Source organism: Callospermophilus lateralis, chromosome 3 (genome assembly GCF_048772815.1).
Source record: "Callospermophilus lateralis isolate mCalLat2 chromosome 3, mCalLat2.hap1, whole genome shotgun sequence".
Classification (NCBI taxonomy): Eukaryota; Metazoa; Chordata; class Mammalia; order Rodentia; family Sciuridae; genus Callospermophilus; species Callospermophilus lateralis.
The window spans coordinates 13,551,817-13,570,117 of record NC_135307.1 but is presented as its reverse complement, the minus strand read 5'-3'; the positions used below and the strand labels follow the sequence as shown (position 1 = coordinate 13,570,117).

General features: G+C 57.1%; 1 protein-coding gene across 5 annotated transcripts in view; it reads left to right on the top strand.

Moving 5' to 3' along the window:
• The window catches only part of Rin3 (Ras and Rab interactor 3), a 108,322-nt gene that overhangs the window by 64,736 nt on the left and 25,285 nt on the right, over positions 1–18,301 (top strand). For all 5 annotated transcript variants that reach the window (XM_076849729.2, XM_076849734.2, XM_077109126.1 and 2 more), the window contains 3 exons: positions 2,577–2,649; positions 8,847–8,938; positions 16,478–17,977. In XM_076849729.2, the coding sequence (XP_076705844.2) occupies positions 2,577–2,649; positions 8,847–8,938; positions 16,478–17,977 (1,665 nt within the window). The remainder of the gene's footprint in view (positions 1–2,576; positions 2,650–8,846; positions 8,939–16,477; positions 17,978–18,301) is intronic.

Sequence of the window (18,301 nt, the reverse complement as noted above, 5' to 3'; positions counted from 1 at the left end):
CTCAGAGGGAAGATGCCACGGGCCACATGGTGGGAGGGCTAAGACCCTGGCCAAGGCCCCTGTGCCCCCTGGGGTCTCCCTCCCAGACACTCTTATTGTAAGCGTCCTCCAATCTCCCAGACGATGCCCCATGCACACTCTGCTGGGTGCCTAGTGAGACCCCCAAGGTGCACGAGGCCCACCCCAGTGTGTAGGTGCTGCTGTGGCGTGGCCTGATGTGAAGGATACTGTCGGCGTGGTCAGGCAGGGGGTGGGGGGGTGGAGGGACAGGGGCGTGGCCGGGGAGAGGGGTAGGGGGTTGGGGCCGGAGGCAGGGACAGGGGGCAGAGGGCAGGGGCAGGGGACAGGAACTTGGGGTAGGGACAGGGGCAGGGGCTGGGGGTAAGGGGCAGAGCAGGGGGTGGGGGTCGGGGGCAGAGGCAGGGGACAGGAGTAGGGGACTGGGGCAGAGGGTGGGGGCAGGAGCTGGGGCCTGGGGCTGGGGGCAGGGACAGGGGCTGGGGAAAAGGAAGTCCAGCGGCACAGAGAGGAACAGGAGCCAGGCCCACTGCTGTGGTTCTACAATCTATCATTTTCATAGTGACACTGCAAGCCGGCCTCTGTGCCCAGGACTGTGCCGGTCTACAGAACCCAGGGAGGCCTGATCTCTGTGTGAGAGCAGAGGCTGGGAAACCAAGTCTAAAGCCACAGGCACTGCTGGTGGAGATAGGGGGAAGGCTCTGTGTGAAGTGCCAGGGGTCCCAGCAGCGGGTAGCTACCCTGGCCCTGGAGGAATCCGTCTTGTAAGGTCAGCCCTTGGCTCCTGGCCAGGGAGAGCTGCTAACCGCGGGGCACCCAGGCATGTGAGGCGGGGCTCTGTGCCCCCTCGAGGGGTCCGTGAGGAGGGACCGGCGCATCCGTTTTCCAGATGTAGCAGCCTCTGTTCCTCCTGCTGCCACAGGGGTCTTTTGGGCCCTGCCTCCCTTGACCACTGTGGAGAGAGTTGGTGACATACCAGATGCAGGCACTAGGTGGTGCTGGGCGCCCTGGGGCCACCCCTACATCCCCACCAGTGAGAATCTACCAAACGTGGAAACACCCTGAGCTGGAGTTTCTCAGACTTGGGTCATTTGTAGGCATTCTCCAAATCCTTTCTGTGCTGGCAGCTCTTAAAACTGTCTTGTCGAATGTTTTTATCTGATCTAATGGAAAAATATGGTCTCTTCACCATAAGTAGATAAGTGTACATTTTTTTTTTAATTTTGTGAACTTACATACCTATAAGCTCAGCAGCTTGGGAAGCTGAGGCAGTAAGATAGCAAATTTGAGGCCAGTCTCAGCAACTAAGTGAGGCCCTAAGCAACTTAGTGAGACCCCAACTCAATAAAAAGGGCTAAAGATGTGGCACCCCTAGGTTATATCCCCAGTACCCCCCACCAAAGTCATGTGAACTGTTGAGAACAGTGTTTAGTATATAGCAGGGAAGCAAATACAGAAGTGAAGCCATTCAAACAGAATACGTTGGTGTGTACAGCCCACCACCATCTCCAGACCTCCAGCATACGACAGTGCTATCCCAGGCTTTGAGAACTGGCATCACCTAGATGTGTGTGTCTTTGGAAGGGCTCTGCCCCTTTGCAGGAAGAGGAGCTGAGGCACTGGGAGGTAAAGGGACATGCTTGGAGCCACGTTGCCAGGCCCAGAAGCTGGCTCCTGCCTTCCCCCTGCATCTCACGGAAGCTGGAAGGATCTCGGAATTGCAGCTCGCCTGTGACATTCACGTGTTCCTTCAACCCCACGATTGTCCAGAGAAGTTCAAATCACCCATGGAGCCTGTGGGACACGGATGTGAGAGTTAGGTGTCATGGGGTGGCGCTGCTGGCACCACCAGTGGCCCAGGAGAACTCCGACAATCCACTGAGCTTCTCTGGATCCCTTGGCCTGTGGCTTGGAAGCAGGGCACAACAGGTTCCCTTGTTCTCCACCGGTCACTCCATCCCCAGCCTCAGGCACCCTCTGCCATACCCTAGCACTTTGCCCCCGCTCAGATGGGATCCCAGGGCAAGCGTTTCCATCCCTCTTGCCAGTCAGGGCTGTAAAATACCAGGGTCACCCTCACCCTTGGGTTACCTGGGCAGTCCAATCAGGTCAGGTGGTATAAGTCCTCGGGACTTTGGCCCCACCTCAGCACCCCTGGACCACGGCATCTCCTGGGGGCAGAACTGGGCAGCATCCCTTCCCTCATAGTCCTCAGAGTTGCCAACTCTAGGCTGTTCCTAGGGAGGACTCTCATCAATTATATTCTTCAATCTGCTTTTGTAATCTAGAATCTTCTCTGTTATTTTGCCAAAAATGATGGGTGTGTACACCAGCTACAATAATAGGTATCTCCTGAACCCTTGAATCCCATTTCTCACTTAAGGTTCTGTGAGCAGCTGGTATGTATGGGGCTGTCGGGGACAGGAACGTGGGAGTACCAGGGCCCACCATGAACATGGCAAGTGTGGGCCACCCCCGTCCACCTTCGAGAAGTCACCACTTCCTGCTCCCTGGGTCTTTGGTGGACACTCACCCGGGCCTTTCTCCTCTCTCCCCAGTATTGTACCTGGAAGGCTCTGTTCTTGTGTTTGAGGACATCTTCAGACTGGTCGCGTTCTACTGTGTCAGTAGGTGAGTAGACCCCGCCCACAGGAGGTCCTGAGGAAGGTCTTTCCCTCCTGGTTTTAAGGGTGGACTGTCGCAGATGTCCACCCGCTGCAAGCCCCATCTGGTGGCTGGAGGCAGCCCAGGAAGCCTTGGTGTCCACATCAAGCAGAGGGAGATCACAGAGAAGCCCCAGAGGCAAGGGTGTGGCCCAGAGGATGCAGAGAGAGGGGACAGTCCCTTGGCTTTGCCCGGATAAACACCAGGCAGAGGTGTTAGCTCTGGAGCTCTTGGACCAGCTGCTCAGAGTGCCCCTTACCACCCCTGCCCTCGGGCCCTCAACTCCCAGTGTCACCAGCATCAGGGCAGCATGGAGTCCTGCGCGGCCCTCATCTGATGAGAGGGACTGCAGCCTCTTCACGGAGGCCGTTTTGGTTACGACGCAGCTGCTGGGTGGAGCAGGTGTCACCACCCTCAGTACAGCGCCATTCATTCAGAACTGGTTTCAGACCAACAAGATTTAAAAATACGTTTGGGTGCAGAGGTGGGGCTGATGTTTTGGTGTCCAAAAGCAGCCCAGGACTCCAAGCTGCCTCCTGTGAAACCTGTGCTCCACCTGCAGCCTTCCCCACCCACCTGTCGGGACCCCTGGGCCCCATGGGCAGGCCCTTCAATAACAGCCGATGTCAACAGCTGCCACATGGGGGCGCTCGCCAGGCCACCAGCCCTGGGCCGAGCTCATTCTAAACTCATCTTTGACATCCTGCCAGCAGTCCCCGAGGTTCCCCACAGTGCTCCCCTTATCCCCTTTCACAGCAAGGCAACCCCAGCCTCAGCCTGACCCCGTGGGCAGCTGCACAGTAGGACTGTCCCACCTGAGGACAACAGGACTGAGTGTCCACTCCCCGGCCACCCTGTTGGCTCCTGGAGCTGTGGCTGCGGCTGTTCCCAGACAATCGTGAGGCAGGATGCCAAAATGAGCCCAGAGGGTCCCATGTGCCAGCTCTCAGGAGAAGCCCCACGGTGGCTGGGCAGCAGGTGTGCAGAGGTAGTGAAAAGACCCAGGGCTGGGGGTGGGGGATGCTAGCAGGACCCCACAACCAGCCCCCAGGGATTGGGCATCTGCATCGCATCTGGCTCTGTGCCGGGCACTGCCACAGAGATCTTCTAAGCCCTGCAACGGCAGTGTCCACGAGCACAGGGATTCCTGCCCCTGGGATCTCTGAGAGGGGCAGCAGAGCAGCTGGCACCAAGCACCCAGGAAACAATCGAGCAAGTTCTCACTGCTGTCATAGGTGACGAAACTGAGGCGCGGTGTGGCTGGCCCTGGGTGGCACAGAGAGTTCTGAGCTGGGTTTGAACTGAATCTGTGTGACTCCTGCGCCCAACTGCTTCTGTGAACAGAACCTGCTGTTCCAAGGTCATGGCTGGAAGGATGCATGTGCTGCCCCCTGCAGCCCCTCCCTCCATAGCTGGAGACGCGAGGTCCTCCTGTGGAGGAGGGGACGTGGGAGGCCAGCCAAGGATGGCAGCAAGAGGATTCCGGGCAGGGGAAACGGTGTGGCCCAGGCCTGGCTGTGGGCAGCTCAGGAGAGGCTCCAGGGGAGGGAGGGATGTGTGGAGACCAGCTAGGGGCCACTGCCGCCATCCAGGTCCTACAGGGAGGCACTGCCCAAGAGGGGTGCGGGCAGCCACTGCAGAGCAGAGAGGAGGCGTGGGGGAGACCGGGAAATGTGGGGGTTCTGTCCTGATGACACCTTTGGCGAGCACTACTGTCACTGCGCCTGGAAACCTCTGGTTGATGACCAGTTGCTCAGAAGTCTTGGTGGCCCAGGATTTGAGAATGGCATCAGAAATTGGGGCTGGGTCTTAACAGGACCAAACCCCGAAATCTGCAGAGTCTGACTTTAGCCCAGGTACTTAGCATCAGAATCAAACGTACTGCCAGGCGCTCAGGTGGATGGTGCTGTAAACCCCTCTAAGGGGTTAGGAAGCCAGCCTGGTGGGTCTGCTCAGCTGTTTTTCTTTTAAGGAGAAAGGAAACTGGGCTAGAACACAAGAGTGTGTCTCACAGGGTTGAAACAGGTCTGTTTTGCTAAACTTTTAGTTGTGAGAGTGTGCATGGGTGGGGGCACGCTGCTCTGTGATGTCAGAGGCACCCCTAACACAGTCCTGGTCGAAAGTGAGAGGCACCGGCTACAACAGGGGTCTCCACAGCCGGGTGTTGGCACCTGGAGGGTCCCCAGCCGACCCTCCATGGTGTGAGAGAAATGTTAGAGCGTTCATTCTGAAAATCCCATTTTTAATTTCTATTTTCATGAGTGCTTTTTAATAAACTTGATAGTTTAGGAGGAAACACACACACACACACACACCCCTGGAAGTTTGCTTAGTGTTGATATTTCTTGATACCTTTGCTTTAAGGTCCCTGATTCCCACCCTTATCTTCCCCACCCAAGGCAGTCCCCCTTAGGACCCCCCTGTGAGCTGTTTAAAAACATGGATTCAGTGGCTGATCAGTGGTCATGTGCTCACCTAGCATGTACCAGGTCCTGGGTTCGAACCCTAGCACCACACACACACACACACACACACACACACACACACACATACACACACATACACCCGTGGCTTTGCCCCCAGACCTGACGCTGGGCACCCTCAGTCTCGGGTATGGGAATCCACAGTTCCCATAGCTCCCTGGGGAATTCCAACGCTGGCCGTCTGCGGAGTGTGGACAGGTGTCTAGGGCACAGTGGGGTCCCTCCAAAGTGTCTAGGCCTTTGAGGTTTTCGCTTGTGGATAAGGGTTTAGCAGCTGCCCACTGCCCCTGCAGGGCTGTCCTGGCACTGTCCAAGGCCTGAAGACTTGGACTTGGGGTGACCGAGCCGGGCATCTCATCCAGTTCCAAGCCTGCCTCCCCCTCACACCCTCCAACCTGGGAAATGTGATACCACTGAGCAGAAGACACCACTAAGGCCCCCCAAGGGCGAGGCAGAGGAGTGGGTTTGGTCAGAACTGCGGAGGAAGGAGCCAGCTGCCCTGTTAGCCTGGGACAGTTTTTGTTGAAGTATAAGTTGGCACAGTCTTGAGGAACGGGGTCCATTTGGCAAACTCTGTCATTTCTTAAATGCATACGTGTGGCCAGCAGGCCTACCTTCAGGGATCTACCCCATAGTAGCACTCACCTGGGCAGAAGGGTCACGTGCAGGGCTTGCTCTTCCCAGGGTTGTGTGATGCCGTAAAAATTTGGAAATCACTTCTGTGCTAAAAGCCAGTGGAGTCTGGGGGCTGAGACCCTGGACCCTGGACCCAGTCTGCCTGCGTTCAAGTTCAGGTACTGACACTAACAGCTGTGGGATGGGGACAAGCACTAAGCCCTTCTGTGCCTCAGTCTTCTTAGCTATGAGATGGGTATAGGAGCTACTTTGTGGAACTGTTGAAAACATTTGAAAAGCTTGTCTATGTAAAGTGCTTAGAAGAGTACCAGGGTGCAGAGCAAGTGCTGTGTTAGCATTAATGAAAGAGAGATTAAAAAAAAAAAAAAAAAGCTTAAATGTCCATCAAAAAGAAAATAGCAGTGACCACAGCACAGAAAAAAATAAAAGGTCAGTATACATGTATGGACTTGTGAAATGTTCTCTTGCTACAGCTTTACCATTGTGCAAGAGAGCTGCAGAGAAATATGTATAATGTAATGCCATTTTGTGTGTGTGTAATTGCACAGAGAAGGACAAAGGAGGGCACACATGTACACCAAGAGTTGGTATTGAGACTCTGACGAGGGGAGGACCTGCTCATTTTATTTGAAGCCCTTTTGCGTTGTTTAACTCTGTTACAGTGAATATGTTTCTTTCCTAATTAAAAAAAAATGAAATCTAGGTCTGAGGGTGTAGCTCAGTGATAGAGCATATGCTCGGCATGAGCAGGGCTCTGGGTTCTGTCCCCAGTGCTGCAAAGAAAAACAGAAATCTAACAGTTTAAAAATTGGAGATGAGTCAGGCGTGGCACACACACCTATAATCCCAGCAACATGGGGGCTAAGGCAGGAGGACTGCAAATTAGAGGCCAGCCTCAGCAACTTAACAAGATCCTATCAAAAAAATAAAAAGGGCTGGGGATGTAGCTCAGTGACAGAGCACCCCTGGGTTCCATCCCCAGTACTGACCAAAAAAAAAAAAAAAAAATGATAGTAGTTCTATCTCATGGGATTGTTGTAAGGATGAAGTGGGATAACATATGAAAAGCTCTATTAATGATAGTTCCTTTTCTCTTTAAAAAAAATGTAATAAGTGCTTGTGAATTGAAGGTTGTGCCCTGGCTGGGTGGGCTAGGGCAAGTCTCCTGACCTCTCGGAACCTCTGCATCCTCAGCTGTAGCACAGGGGTTCCCGCCTTCCCGTCAGGTCGCTGTGACATAGTAGAATGGCATCCTGGGGCATGAGGCTGGAAAGCGCCTGCCCAGAGAGGCGCTCAGCAGACACCCACGCCTTGCAGGTGCCCTTCCTGGATGGGAGGCGGTGGCGGGTGGAGTGCCGAGCTGGGGGTGGAGGGGAAGCAGAGATGGATGAAACCCTCAGCAGGGGAGGAAGGGGTCCTGGGTGGCCTTGAGGGATGCGTAGAAGCTAAGTACCTGTGGTGGAGGCTGCCATCCCCACTCCGTGCCAGCTCAGAAGTGGAAGCAGGCCAGTCACGCTCGCTGTGGGACATTGAGCATGACCTTCGGGAGGCAGCGGGAGGCCCTTGCAGACATGGGGGGGGGAGGCGAGCTGGAGAGATGGCACAGGGACCAGACCCGGAGGCCCTGGACGTGGAGGCACCCCTGCCTCTGCAGCAGGGGCTGAGGACAGAGAGAAGTGAAAAATGCCCTGGCGTCGGGCGGGCAGCACCGAGCTGGGTGACCTCTGCGGACCGTCGTACATGCACTGCAGGCGATAGAGACAGGACGCCAGCCTCCGGAACCCTGCAGGATCCAGAGTGGGGCCCTCAGGGGGCCCAGGTGACCTCAGGCTCCCGAGAGAGTCATACCACAATGACAGTGAAGGAGCTGCAAGGATCAGCTGGCGGCCTGTTCCATGGGACACACCATGACCTTGAGAGCAGGCCCGCGACCTCTCGCCAGGCTCCGCTCGTCATTTCCATCCACAGAATGGACTCCCAGTGCAAGCGCTTCCAGCCCCCCACCCGCACCCCGAAGCCGCATCCACACCACAGGCTCAGGAGTGTCTGGGGACCTGCCAGCCCATCCCCCAGTCTCTGTGCCGCTCTCCCCCCTTCAGTACCTGTCTGCATGAGACCAGTGACAAACAGCCTGCAGGGCGTGGGGACCTGGGCCGTTGCCCCTTCCTGCCAGGAGCCACCAGGGGAGGCTCTCCTTGGAGAAGGGTGGACGGGGTTTCAGTGTTGGAGGACAGGGCTTGAGCCAGGAGCCGGAGCAGAAGGCTGATGGTCAGGGCAGCTGCTGGGTCTCGAGGTCCTGTCCTGCGTCCTCTCCTTCCTGTATGATTCCCATCCTCACGGGGCAGGAAGTGGCCTGAGGGCAGCCGGAGAGCAGGACGAGCTGGAAAGGGGGCTGACAGCCCTGAGCCATGGAGTGGGGCATAAAGGTGGGACCACCCAGCCTGGCCCCAGCAGTGCCACAGCCCCCTCCTGACCCAGAGGGACAGCCTTGGGCTGGAAGTCAGCAGTGTGGGATCCTCCATGCGACCTTGACCTATCCTTTTCCCTCTCTGGGCCTCAGTTTCCCGTCTGTCTGAATCTCCTCTGCAGATCTCAGGAGGGAGCCCTGACACCCCCGTTCAGACCACAGGCCTGGGTAGAGCCAGCTGCCGGGTGCTGAGCGGGCTCCTGGCTGCTCCTGCAGCGTGACCCCATGTGGAGCAGAGGGTCCGAGGGCAGCATGGGGGTGGGGGGGGTGGGGGGGATCAGCCCTTTCCCCTGGGGAGCACCTTTAGAGGAAACCTAGACCAGGGGAAGCAGGGAGGAGCCAGCCCCGCCCCACCTGGGCTCCCCCACATCTCCAGTCCTGGGCTGGCAGGACCTGGATTGCCGGAACGCCCCTTGGCCTCAGCCTGGGCTCAGGGAAGTTTTGGGTCTGAATGGAGAACCCAGCAGCTGAGATGCAGGGCCCCTCCCACGTGGGCTGCAGCTCTGGCTGAGAAATCGGGGGGAGGGACACAAACACCCCTCCCCAGACGTGACCTGTGGCCCCTCGTGTCTTCACAGAGATTTACTACCCTTCACGCTGCGGCTGCCCCAGGCCATCCTTGAGGCCAGCAGCTTCACGGACCTGGAGACCATCTCCAACCTGGGCCTGGGTAAGTCCTCCCCATGGAACCAGGGAAGCAGGTGGCAGGTGAGGAAACAGGCCCTAGGATTTCCCTCAGGGCCCCTCGGTGAGACCAAACTGGACCTGGAGCTCCAGCTCATGAGACCACCCCATCCTGGACAGCTGACCAGGAGGACCCAGGGCACAGCCTCTCGTGTCAGGCCATGGCCCTGGGAGAGCTGGGCAACACCAAGGCCTTTCTGGGTGGTGGCCAGATAGTTGGCCACCAGACTCTGGCCTCTGACCACAGCATGTGCTGGCATCTCTTGTACTGCTGTCCAGAGGCCTCTTTGAGTGGTGGACAGCAGCCTGGCCTGGGAACCCAGGGAGGGTCTTATCTGACCCCAGGTCCGGCCCCTCCTCCTGGATCTGCCCTCTCATTGGCTGTCTAACCTGGAGTTGACGGCCAATCAGCATCAACCGTGCCCTCACCTCTTTAGCTGCAGTGACTCATCCCAGTTCCAAATAGCCTGGTAAAGGCTGTTGTCATCACCCCCAGAGGAAACTAAGGCAGAGGAAACTAAGGCTCAAGAGGTCAAATAGCACATCCAATGTCACAGCACCTGGTGGAACAGAACTTGAACCCAGGTAACTGAACGCAGGCACCTCCCTCCATCTCACACTGCCTGTGACCACCCAGAGCCTGCTGCTGGGCAGAGTCACCCGGTGTATGAACTCTGGGGCCAGCTTTCAGTTGACATTGGAAGTCAACCCTGAACTCCACGCCTTTCCTGCCCCCACAGATATCTCAGTTGCTGGGCTTTTGCCCTCCCGGCAGCTTGGGTATAGGACAGATGACAATTTTGCAATTAGCACAGTCCAAATGACCTACCCCGAGGTCTAGAACGACATTATTGATACTTTCTAACCACTGCCAAGCACTGGTTTGTGTGATCCTTGTGTATTTTAAAGACATAAAATACAATTTAAAAGTAGAAGGGCAAGTTTTAGCCCAGCTGAGAGGCTTGCCCAGGTGGCCTGGAAAGGACAGGGCAGAGCTGGGTGGGACTGGCACTGAGAGCTCCTTCCCGCAGTTCACTGCACACGGGCCGACCCCCTCTGTGGCTGTTGGAAGGAGCAGTCGGTGACCACATTGCAGCGGCATGACCTCCGTCAGGGTGGGTTTGCTGCACCCCTGACCCCACTTGTGGGTCCAGGCAAGCGTCCCTGGGCCTGCGTGTCTGGAGACCCCTGCAGGTTCCTCTCTGCCGGCAAGAGCCTGGTTGCCCCAAGACTTCAGAACACTCTGGATTCGAAGCAAGCTGCTCCTCTTAGGAGGACCACATTCCTGTCTGGTACAGATGAGCATCTCCTGAGAGAACCCACCCCCGGACACCATGTGGGAGTGGAGAAAGGAGGACCCAGTGGAGGCCCAGAGCAGCCCAGATGCACCCCCGGCTCTTGCTTCCTGGAGAATGGGAGTTACATGAAACCCCAGGGTGTTGCAGCTTAGGATCCGGAGGGCTCTGTTCAGACCTAGTGTCCCCAAGTGCTGAAGGACAGAGTGTCCCCAGGTGCTGAAACCTGGCCCAGATTCAGAGCCAAGGAAAGGCTAATATTCCAGTCTGTGCCCTGAGTGGAAGGAGATCCAGAGCTGAAGTGGTCCTTTGTGTCAGGACTGGCCCTGGCCCTGGCCTGCACAGGCTTGAGCCTCGAATGTGGTCCAGGTGTTAAATAAGCAGAGCATGCCATCTGCAAGGGCCAGGCACCCTGGGGTTGTGCTAAGCATGTCACGAGCTGTTCTAGGTAAGGAACTCTTGCAGCAGAGAACCAAACCCACTCAAAGTAGCAGGGATAAAAAGAGAGAAGGGTACCAAGGAATCTCCCAGAAGGGAAGGTGGAAAGTCTCTAGGCTTGGGGGCAACAGCCGCTGCCCTTGCTCTCTGCCTGTGGCCCCCTGACCTGCTCAAGTCCTGCTCCCTCTCTCCTCTGACTGGCCAGGCCCTGACCCCAGCCCCTCTGGCTACTGCTGTTCATGCAGGTTCTCCAGGGAATATTCAGATGACCAGTGGCCAGCCAAATAATGTGGAGGGGGAGAGGGGGACAGTTCCCTTGGTATAGTCAGCGTTTCAGGGAAAACCAAGAGAACTGTGGGAGGACGATTCCTGGACACAGGTGCACACATTTGTTATTTCATTTATCCACGTAAAACCCATTTTACTGGATGAGGCAAATGGAAACCCAGAGAGTCTAAAGGGCTTATTCGTCTGGAAAAAGAAGCGAAACCCTGACACAGGACGGACGCAGCATGGATGAACCTTGGCGACTCATGCTGGGTGAAGAGAGCCGGACACGGGTGGCCCGGGTCTGGGTCTGTTCTCGTGAAGTGTTCAGAACCGGCAGATCCACAGGGACAGGAGCAGGTCAATGGCTGCGCGGGGAGGGGGTCCATATGGAGGCTCCCTGGGGGATGGTTAAGATGCTCTAAAATGGATTATGGTGACAATGCATGGCCCTGTGGATATACTAAAAGCCACTGGGGTGTTTTTTTAAGTGGGTAGTTATGTGAGTGACACTTCAGGAAAGCTCTTAAGGAGACACAAAAATCCACAAAAGCTTTCCACACTAGGGCGAGGCAGGGGCTGGACTCACCCTCAGGCTTTCTGAGCGGGAACTCAGCTGTGTCTGACCCCTGCCACCGGTCTTCGTCCAGGCCTGGTCACCCTCAGCCCCTCAGCACTGCCCTCCCTGGCCTTTCCCCAGTGGAAATCAACGTGGTGGGCTTTGGCTGTAGGGCCAGGATGTGGCATCAGGAGAGGGATGACAGCCAGCCCTGCCCTCTGCGTCAGACCCTGTCCACACCGCTGTTTTCCCCCATAGCTTTCCCATAAATGTCTAGCATGCCGCTGGGCACGGTGGCGCACGCCTATAATCCCAGCAGCTCGGGAGGCTGAGGCAGGAGGATTGAGAGTTCAAAGCCAGCCTCAGCAAAAGCAAGGTGCTAAGCAACTCAGTGAGACCCTGTCTCTAAATAAAATATAAAAAAGGGCTGGGGATGTGGCTCAGTGGTTGAGGGCCTCTGAGTTCAATCCCTGGTACCAAAGAAAAAAAAAAGCCCAGCTTGCTGTGTTTGCTTTTAACTGGCAACCCCAGATAAACGTGAAAATGAAAACCATACATAATCCATCAACCGTTGCAGAAAGTACGGTTTTGTGACTTGCCTTTTGATTTTGTTCTGTTTGAACGTACTTTGTGATTTTCGGGTTTGTTTTGCCCTAGACCCAGTGTGAAGGGGTGTTTAGTTCAGCATAAAGATCTGTCAGACTTTCAGCCCATCTGACGATCTTGGGATCATGAGTGTTTTGAGGCACATGTCTTCCTTATCTGTAGTATCAGTTATTTTCTTTCTCTGACGTTCAACTCATTTTCTTAGCGGGGTAGAATAAGCCCTGACATTTAGACAGGGTCGATGTTGCTGAAACGGAGCTATTTGCTTGCAGGTTCAGCTTCATGTGACGGCTCAGAATGTTCGTTCCTGAGCTGACGTCAGGAAGTCCGAGTTTGGACTGGGAAAAGCCAGCGGTCAACAGTGCAGACTATATAAGGTGTTAGCTGAGGCTACAAAACCCGCCTAGGGAGTAATTCAGCCCTGAACTGCACACAGTCGATTCTAAGTGCAGAAGGAACTCAGGGAATAAGGGTTTCAGGCAGTGGTTCTCAAACATATTTGCAATACACATGTTTGATATTTTAAAAGTGCATTCAGGAAAAGCATTATGTTCTCGAGTTCACCCACGTTTGCTTGTAACTTGCTTTTTCCTTATGATACAATGAGAATTTTCCTAGTTATTAAATATTCTTTGGAAACTTGAACGACTAGCCAACAACCCACCTTTGGGAGGCCCCCAAAATATATGTTCCCTGAACTCCCTGGACTTCAGGGCTGTTTTATGACATTTGGGGCACATTGCTGCGTTCATTCATCTCCTTCTATCCTGCTGCTGGCTCAGGTATCCCCAAGGGTGAAGTCTTATTTTGCTGTCAGGACCTCAGCCTGGCCCTCTGAGGATTGTAGGAACGGACACTTCACAAGAGGCTCAGGAGGCTCAGGCCAGCAAAATGGTGGCCTTGGCTGGAGGGATGAAGAGAGGCAGCAAAGGGATGGGCCCTTTCTGGGAACTTCCAAAGCTTGGCACGGTGCCCAGGGCACGGGTGCACACAGCGCTGCCAACCACTAGGATTGCATGACACTATGTTCCTCTTCTCTGGCCTTGGCATTTTGCAGGTTGCAGAGAAAGTTACTACTCCTTTTTTTTTTTTTTTTTTTTTTTGAGCATAAAACCCCGTGCAGCGGCTGCGCTTCCCTCACAGGGCCCAGACCCTACAGTGCAGCTCCCAACTTCCCCTCTCCCCTGGAGCGGCAATGGCTTAGAGGTCTGTGCCTTGCTACTTGCAACCACCAGGGACAGGAAAGCAGCATCCTGGGCCCTAAGACCCTCCCCTGAAACCCAGCGTCTGCTCTGCTCCTGCGGGAATTCAGCTGAACCGAGGGAAGCGTATTCTTATTCTGCATAGGGCAGCCCGCCCTTCTCTCCTGGGCAGGCCATGCTGCGGACGGTCCACCCATGTACAGCTCTGATGCCCTCCTTTTGGCCTCCCTCGCCCACTGTCTCATCTCCTCATCCCCTATGCCTCAGGCTGTCCCCACCTTACCGTCAGAGCTGACCCTTCCTGTATCCCCTCCCCTGGACCCTGCCTCCACACTGGCTGAGCTAATCCGAGGCTGGGCCCCTGCTCTGCTCTATGCCAAGCCCTGCCTTGGGCACTAAAGATGTGCATGTGGGCCAGGCGCAGGTGTTGTCTGCGCCTAGTGGGGCGTCAGACAAGAGCAGAACTGTAGCTCAGTGGTCACTGCAGAGCACACTCAGAGCTGGGGGACACAGGAGCCAGGTGAGTGCATCCAGAAGCCTCCACCAGATAGGTGCCATGTGACCTGAACCATAAAGGATGAGCAAGAGCTTATCAGGTGGAAAGGGTGGCCAAAGAATCCCAAGCAGCACGGGAACAGAGTCGGGCAGCACGTAGTCTGTCCATGACACCCCAGCACAAGGAGTGGGTGAAGACTCAGCAGATGATTTTAGAAAAGAGATACAGGGGCCAGAACTACAATCCACCACAGGCTTGAAGAATGTAGGAAGCAATGATGGGAGGGTCCTGGTCCTGGCCAGCAGTTCTGGGCATTTTCTAGCCAACATCCACCTTCACCAAAGGAAGGGTCTTGGGGGAACTGGGGCTGCTGCCCCAGTTACCTTTGAGTCAGGCTGGCCACCTGCTGCTCGGTGCTCTGGAAAGTTCCAAGGAGACACCTGTATCGAGCTTGTGCAGAAGTGCTCACCTCATAGGGCCAGAGCATCTGAGTCTCAACACAAAGCACCCAGGGAGTGAGTCCACCCTGGAGGGGCCAGCAGCTGCCCAGGAAAGCAGGGCAAGGACTGGCAATCATGGAGAGTAGCTGGTCCCGACACAGGGCAGCCTGCCTTGGACAGAGTATCCTGTGGCTGTGATGTACAGAGCTTTGCATGCTGGAGGGATGCACGGACGTCTGTCATCTTGTTAGGGTGGTGTCTGCTGGCTTTCTTGGCTGGTGGCCAGACACAGGGTCTCTGCCCAGGGCCGGGCTGAGCAGTGAACCCCACTCCCCTCAAGTAAGGGGTACCCATGCCTGGCGGAGGCAGCTGACTTTGTGTCCTGGAGTGCACACTGCTCACCTTGACCCTGGCCAGCAAGATTGTCAATGACCATGTCCCTGAACGTGCCCCTGTCTTAGAGTGGGCACACACTGTTGCCCCGACCCCACCCACCATCCAGCGAAATGTCCTTACTATCAATGCCAAGAGGCTGTTGTGTTCTTACCACATCCCCAGCTCTGGGGTGCAAGCCACCTGCCACTCAGCAGCACTCGGAGAGCAACCGAGAGGGGAAGTGTCGCAAGTTCCTATGAAGAAAGGCTGCGTGACATGGTGGCTAAACAGAAGCTTCGGAGCTGGTCTGACCCTTCCAATCCCAGCTCCCTCACTCACCAACCCTGTGGCCTCGAGCAAGAGCTTTGGTCGGAGTTTCTTATCTTCATCTGTAAAATGGGAACAAGGCCTACCGTCAGGGTGTGGAGATAATCCAGGGAAAGCCAGCCTCCCACCCGCTGGCACACGCCAGCAACTCCCTGGGTGTTGTGATGCGAGGTTTTCTTTTTCTTTTTCCTTTTTTAACATTAAGTTTATTTAACTGATACATAAAAGCATAAAATTGTACATATCGATGGGTCACCGAGTGATGCTCCGGTCACACAGTGATGCATTGTAAGGTTTAAGTCAGATCAAACACACCAGTTTCCTTACTTATCATTTCTTTATGGTGAAAACTCAAATTCCTTGTTAGCTTTGTGAAACTCACGGCACGTTGTCATTATCTGCGACCGTCCTGTTCTACAGTGGCACACCAGAACCTCCATGTGTGGCTTTCTTATGAATGAATCTCACCCGGGTGGCAGAAGCCCAGTGCCAGGCCAGGCCAACTCCAGCTTTCCCGGGAATCCTGGTCTGCCTGGCCAGCCCCCTCTCTGCTCCTACAATCTGCAGGTCAAGGAGGACCTGGGTCCCAGCTTCCTCTGAAGGAGGAACTGCTTGAGTGAGCTCAGGGTGGCTTGTCTGCCAACTGGAATTGTTTTCAAGATGTGTCCCCATGCCCTTCTGGGGAGAGCCCTGAGCATGCCTGGAAGCTTGACGGTGTGGCCCCCAGAGGTCAGGGACTCCCGAGCCAGGCCTGCCTAGTTGGCTGCAGGCACTCGCGGAACCCGCGGGGCTCAGCCTGTCGGCAGTGCTGGGCCCCACTCAGCACCAGAGCCGCTGCTGGCCGAGCTGCTCCCCACGGGGCCTGGTCCCAGCCTCTCAGTCAGCTTCAAGAGCCCTGAGTGTAGTGGGTTTGCAGCATCAGGTACTGTCCATGGGCTGGCTCTGATCCCGTGGGCCACAATCCCTGGGCTCCTTCTTCCCGTGTCAACTACGGTGGCCAAAACAGGCCGAGTCCCCTCCCAGGACCTGTAGTGTCCTCTCTTGCATCCCAGTGATGTGGGCACTGCTGAGATCCTCTTAGAGGTGACCAGGATGAGGCCCAGGAGAGCCAAGCGACCTGCCCCAGAGCACCCAACTGGGCAGCTGCAGGACTCCAGCCTCTGTCCCCTCTACCCTGTCTGCGCCATGCCTTCCCCACGGGAGCCTTCTGCTGGCCTGGCTCTGGAGCGTGGCCGTTGTCACCCCCACCCTGGGTCCCGCTGCCCTCCGTGTGGGCTGTCACATCAGGGACGGAACTGAAGCTGGGCCTGTCACATCCCCCTGGCCCCACCCAGCTCTGCGGGGGAAGGTGGCCGGGGCTTCCCCTTGAGGCAGGAAGTGGGGAGAAGTTTAAGAGTCCAAGGTGGGAAACAGCCAGAACAGTGAAGCAGCCGCCTTGACGGGCCTCGGGGCCCTGCCCCCCGCGCCCCAAAGGCCACCCGCCCCAGCGCTCACGGCCTTCCCATCTCTGCTTCCCACAGGCTTCTGGGACTCCTCGCTGAACCCCCAACGAGGCCGCAGGAACTCAGCAGAGCCCCCAAGAGACCCCGCGCCCGGGGCCCCCGCAGCCTGCACCCCCCGGCCCCCCGCCCGCTATGAGAACTGCTCCTGCGAGATCGAGCTGTCCACGGGGAGCGACCGGCTCTGGCTGGTGAATCCCATGTTCATCGAGGACTGCGGCAGCACCCTGCCCGGCGACCTGCCACCTCTGGGCAGCTGCCCCTCGCGGGCTTTGCCAGCCGCCTCGGACACCGCCTCGCCCACCTCCAAGTGGGCCCCCTGCCGCCCGCCACCGCCACCCCCAGCGCATGCCCCGCACCCCGCTGGCCCAGCCAGGCCCTTTACAGTGGCGGGCCCGGCTTGTCCACTGCCCGGTTCTCCTGCAGCATCAGCCCCCCAGACCCCGGGGACCCCAGGGACCCCCGACCCTCTGAGCCAGCCGCCCATGACAGCCTGCGAGAGGCTCCCACGACCTGCCACTGGGCTGGGCCCCCTCAGGGAGGAGGAGCCGACACCAAGGACCAGCCCCAGTCCCTCGCAGCCGGCCCAGGCCCCTCCGCTGCCCCTGAAGAAGAATCTTCCAGCTGCTCCTCCCAGACGGCGCATCTCTGACAGGGTGTCCCTGGAAGACCACGGTGCAGGGATGGTGGCAGAGGGGGACCCGCCAGTGCTTTCCAGGGCAGCCCCTCTCAGCCCACCTCCCCAGGGGACATCAGGCAGCCCTGAGGACAGGCTTCCGAGGACCACAGAGCAAGGCCAAGAGGCAGAGGCCAAAGCCAGTGATCCGGGCAGCAAGCCAGAACCTCCCAGGAAGGCCAGGCAACCCCCGGTCCCGCCCCCCAGGAAGAAGCGCGTCTCCAGGCAGCTGGCCCAAGGCCTGCCAAGTCCCTCAGAGAGCGCGGAGCACCCCCCGCAGGAGGTGGCCTCAGAGAAACCCACGCCCAGTGCCCTCAGAGAAGGCCAGAGTCTTGCTCCCCAGGCCGGGACTCAGCTCCTCTATGCTCCGGCCAGCGCCTGTCCCCAGAGCTCCGCGGGGTTCAAGGGCTCCCTGGCCTCGCTCTCAGAGAACCTGGGGCTGCCTGCTTCAGCCACGGACCAGGACTCCTACTCTACCAGCAGCGCCGAGGAGGAGCTGGAGTTCGGCAGCCCCAGCGTGAAGAAGAAGCCCTCCATGATCCTGGACAAGGCGCGGCACCGGCTGAGCTTCGTCAGCTTCACCAGCGTCTTCCACGCCTTCCTCTCCAGCGACCGCAAGCTGTACAAGAAGGTGGTGGAGCTGGCGCAGGACAAGGGCTCCTACTTTGGCAGCCTGGTGCAGGACTACAAGGTGTACAGCATGGAGATGATGGCGCGCCAGACGTCCAGCACCGAGATGCTGCAGGAGATCCGCACCATGATGACGCAGCTCAAGAGCTACCTGCTGCAGAGCACCGAGCTCAAGGCCCTAGTGGACCCCAGCCTGCACTCGGAGGAGCAGCTAGGTCAGTGCCTGGGCAGGGGCTGGCAGCTGGTGGGAGGAAGGGAAGGATGGCGTGGCACATAGATCCCACAGCCCCTTAGGACAGAGGAGGCTTGTGTGGTGGGCACACTTGGTGTCCCCCACCCCCTTTCCTGGGTGCATGACCCTGTCTGCAGCCACTGCAAGAGGTGGCTCCTAGTGGTGTATGCCCACCCTTTTCTAGAGCAGTGACTACAGTTATGTAGGGGCCACCCTCCCTGTACCCCCTTCTGCCACCAACAGCCACCGTCCACCATGGGGGGCACACTGGGCCCTTCCCTCAGGCAGGACTACCATGTGGTGCTGT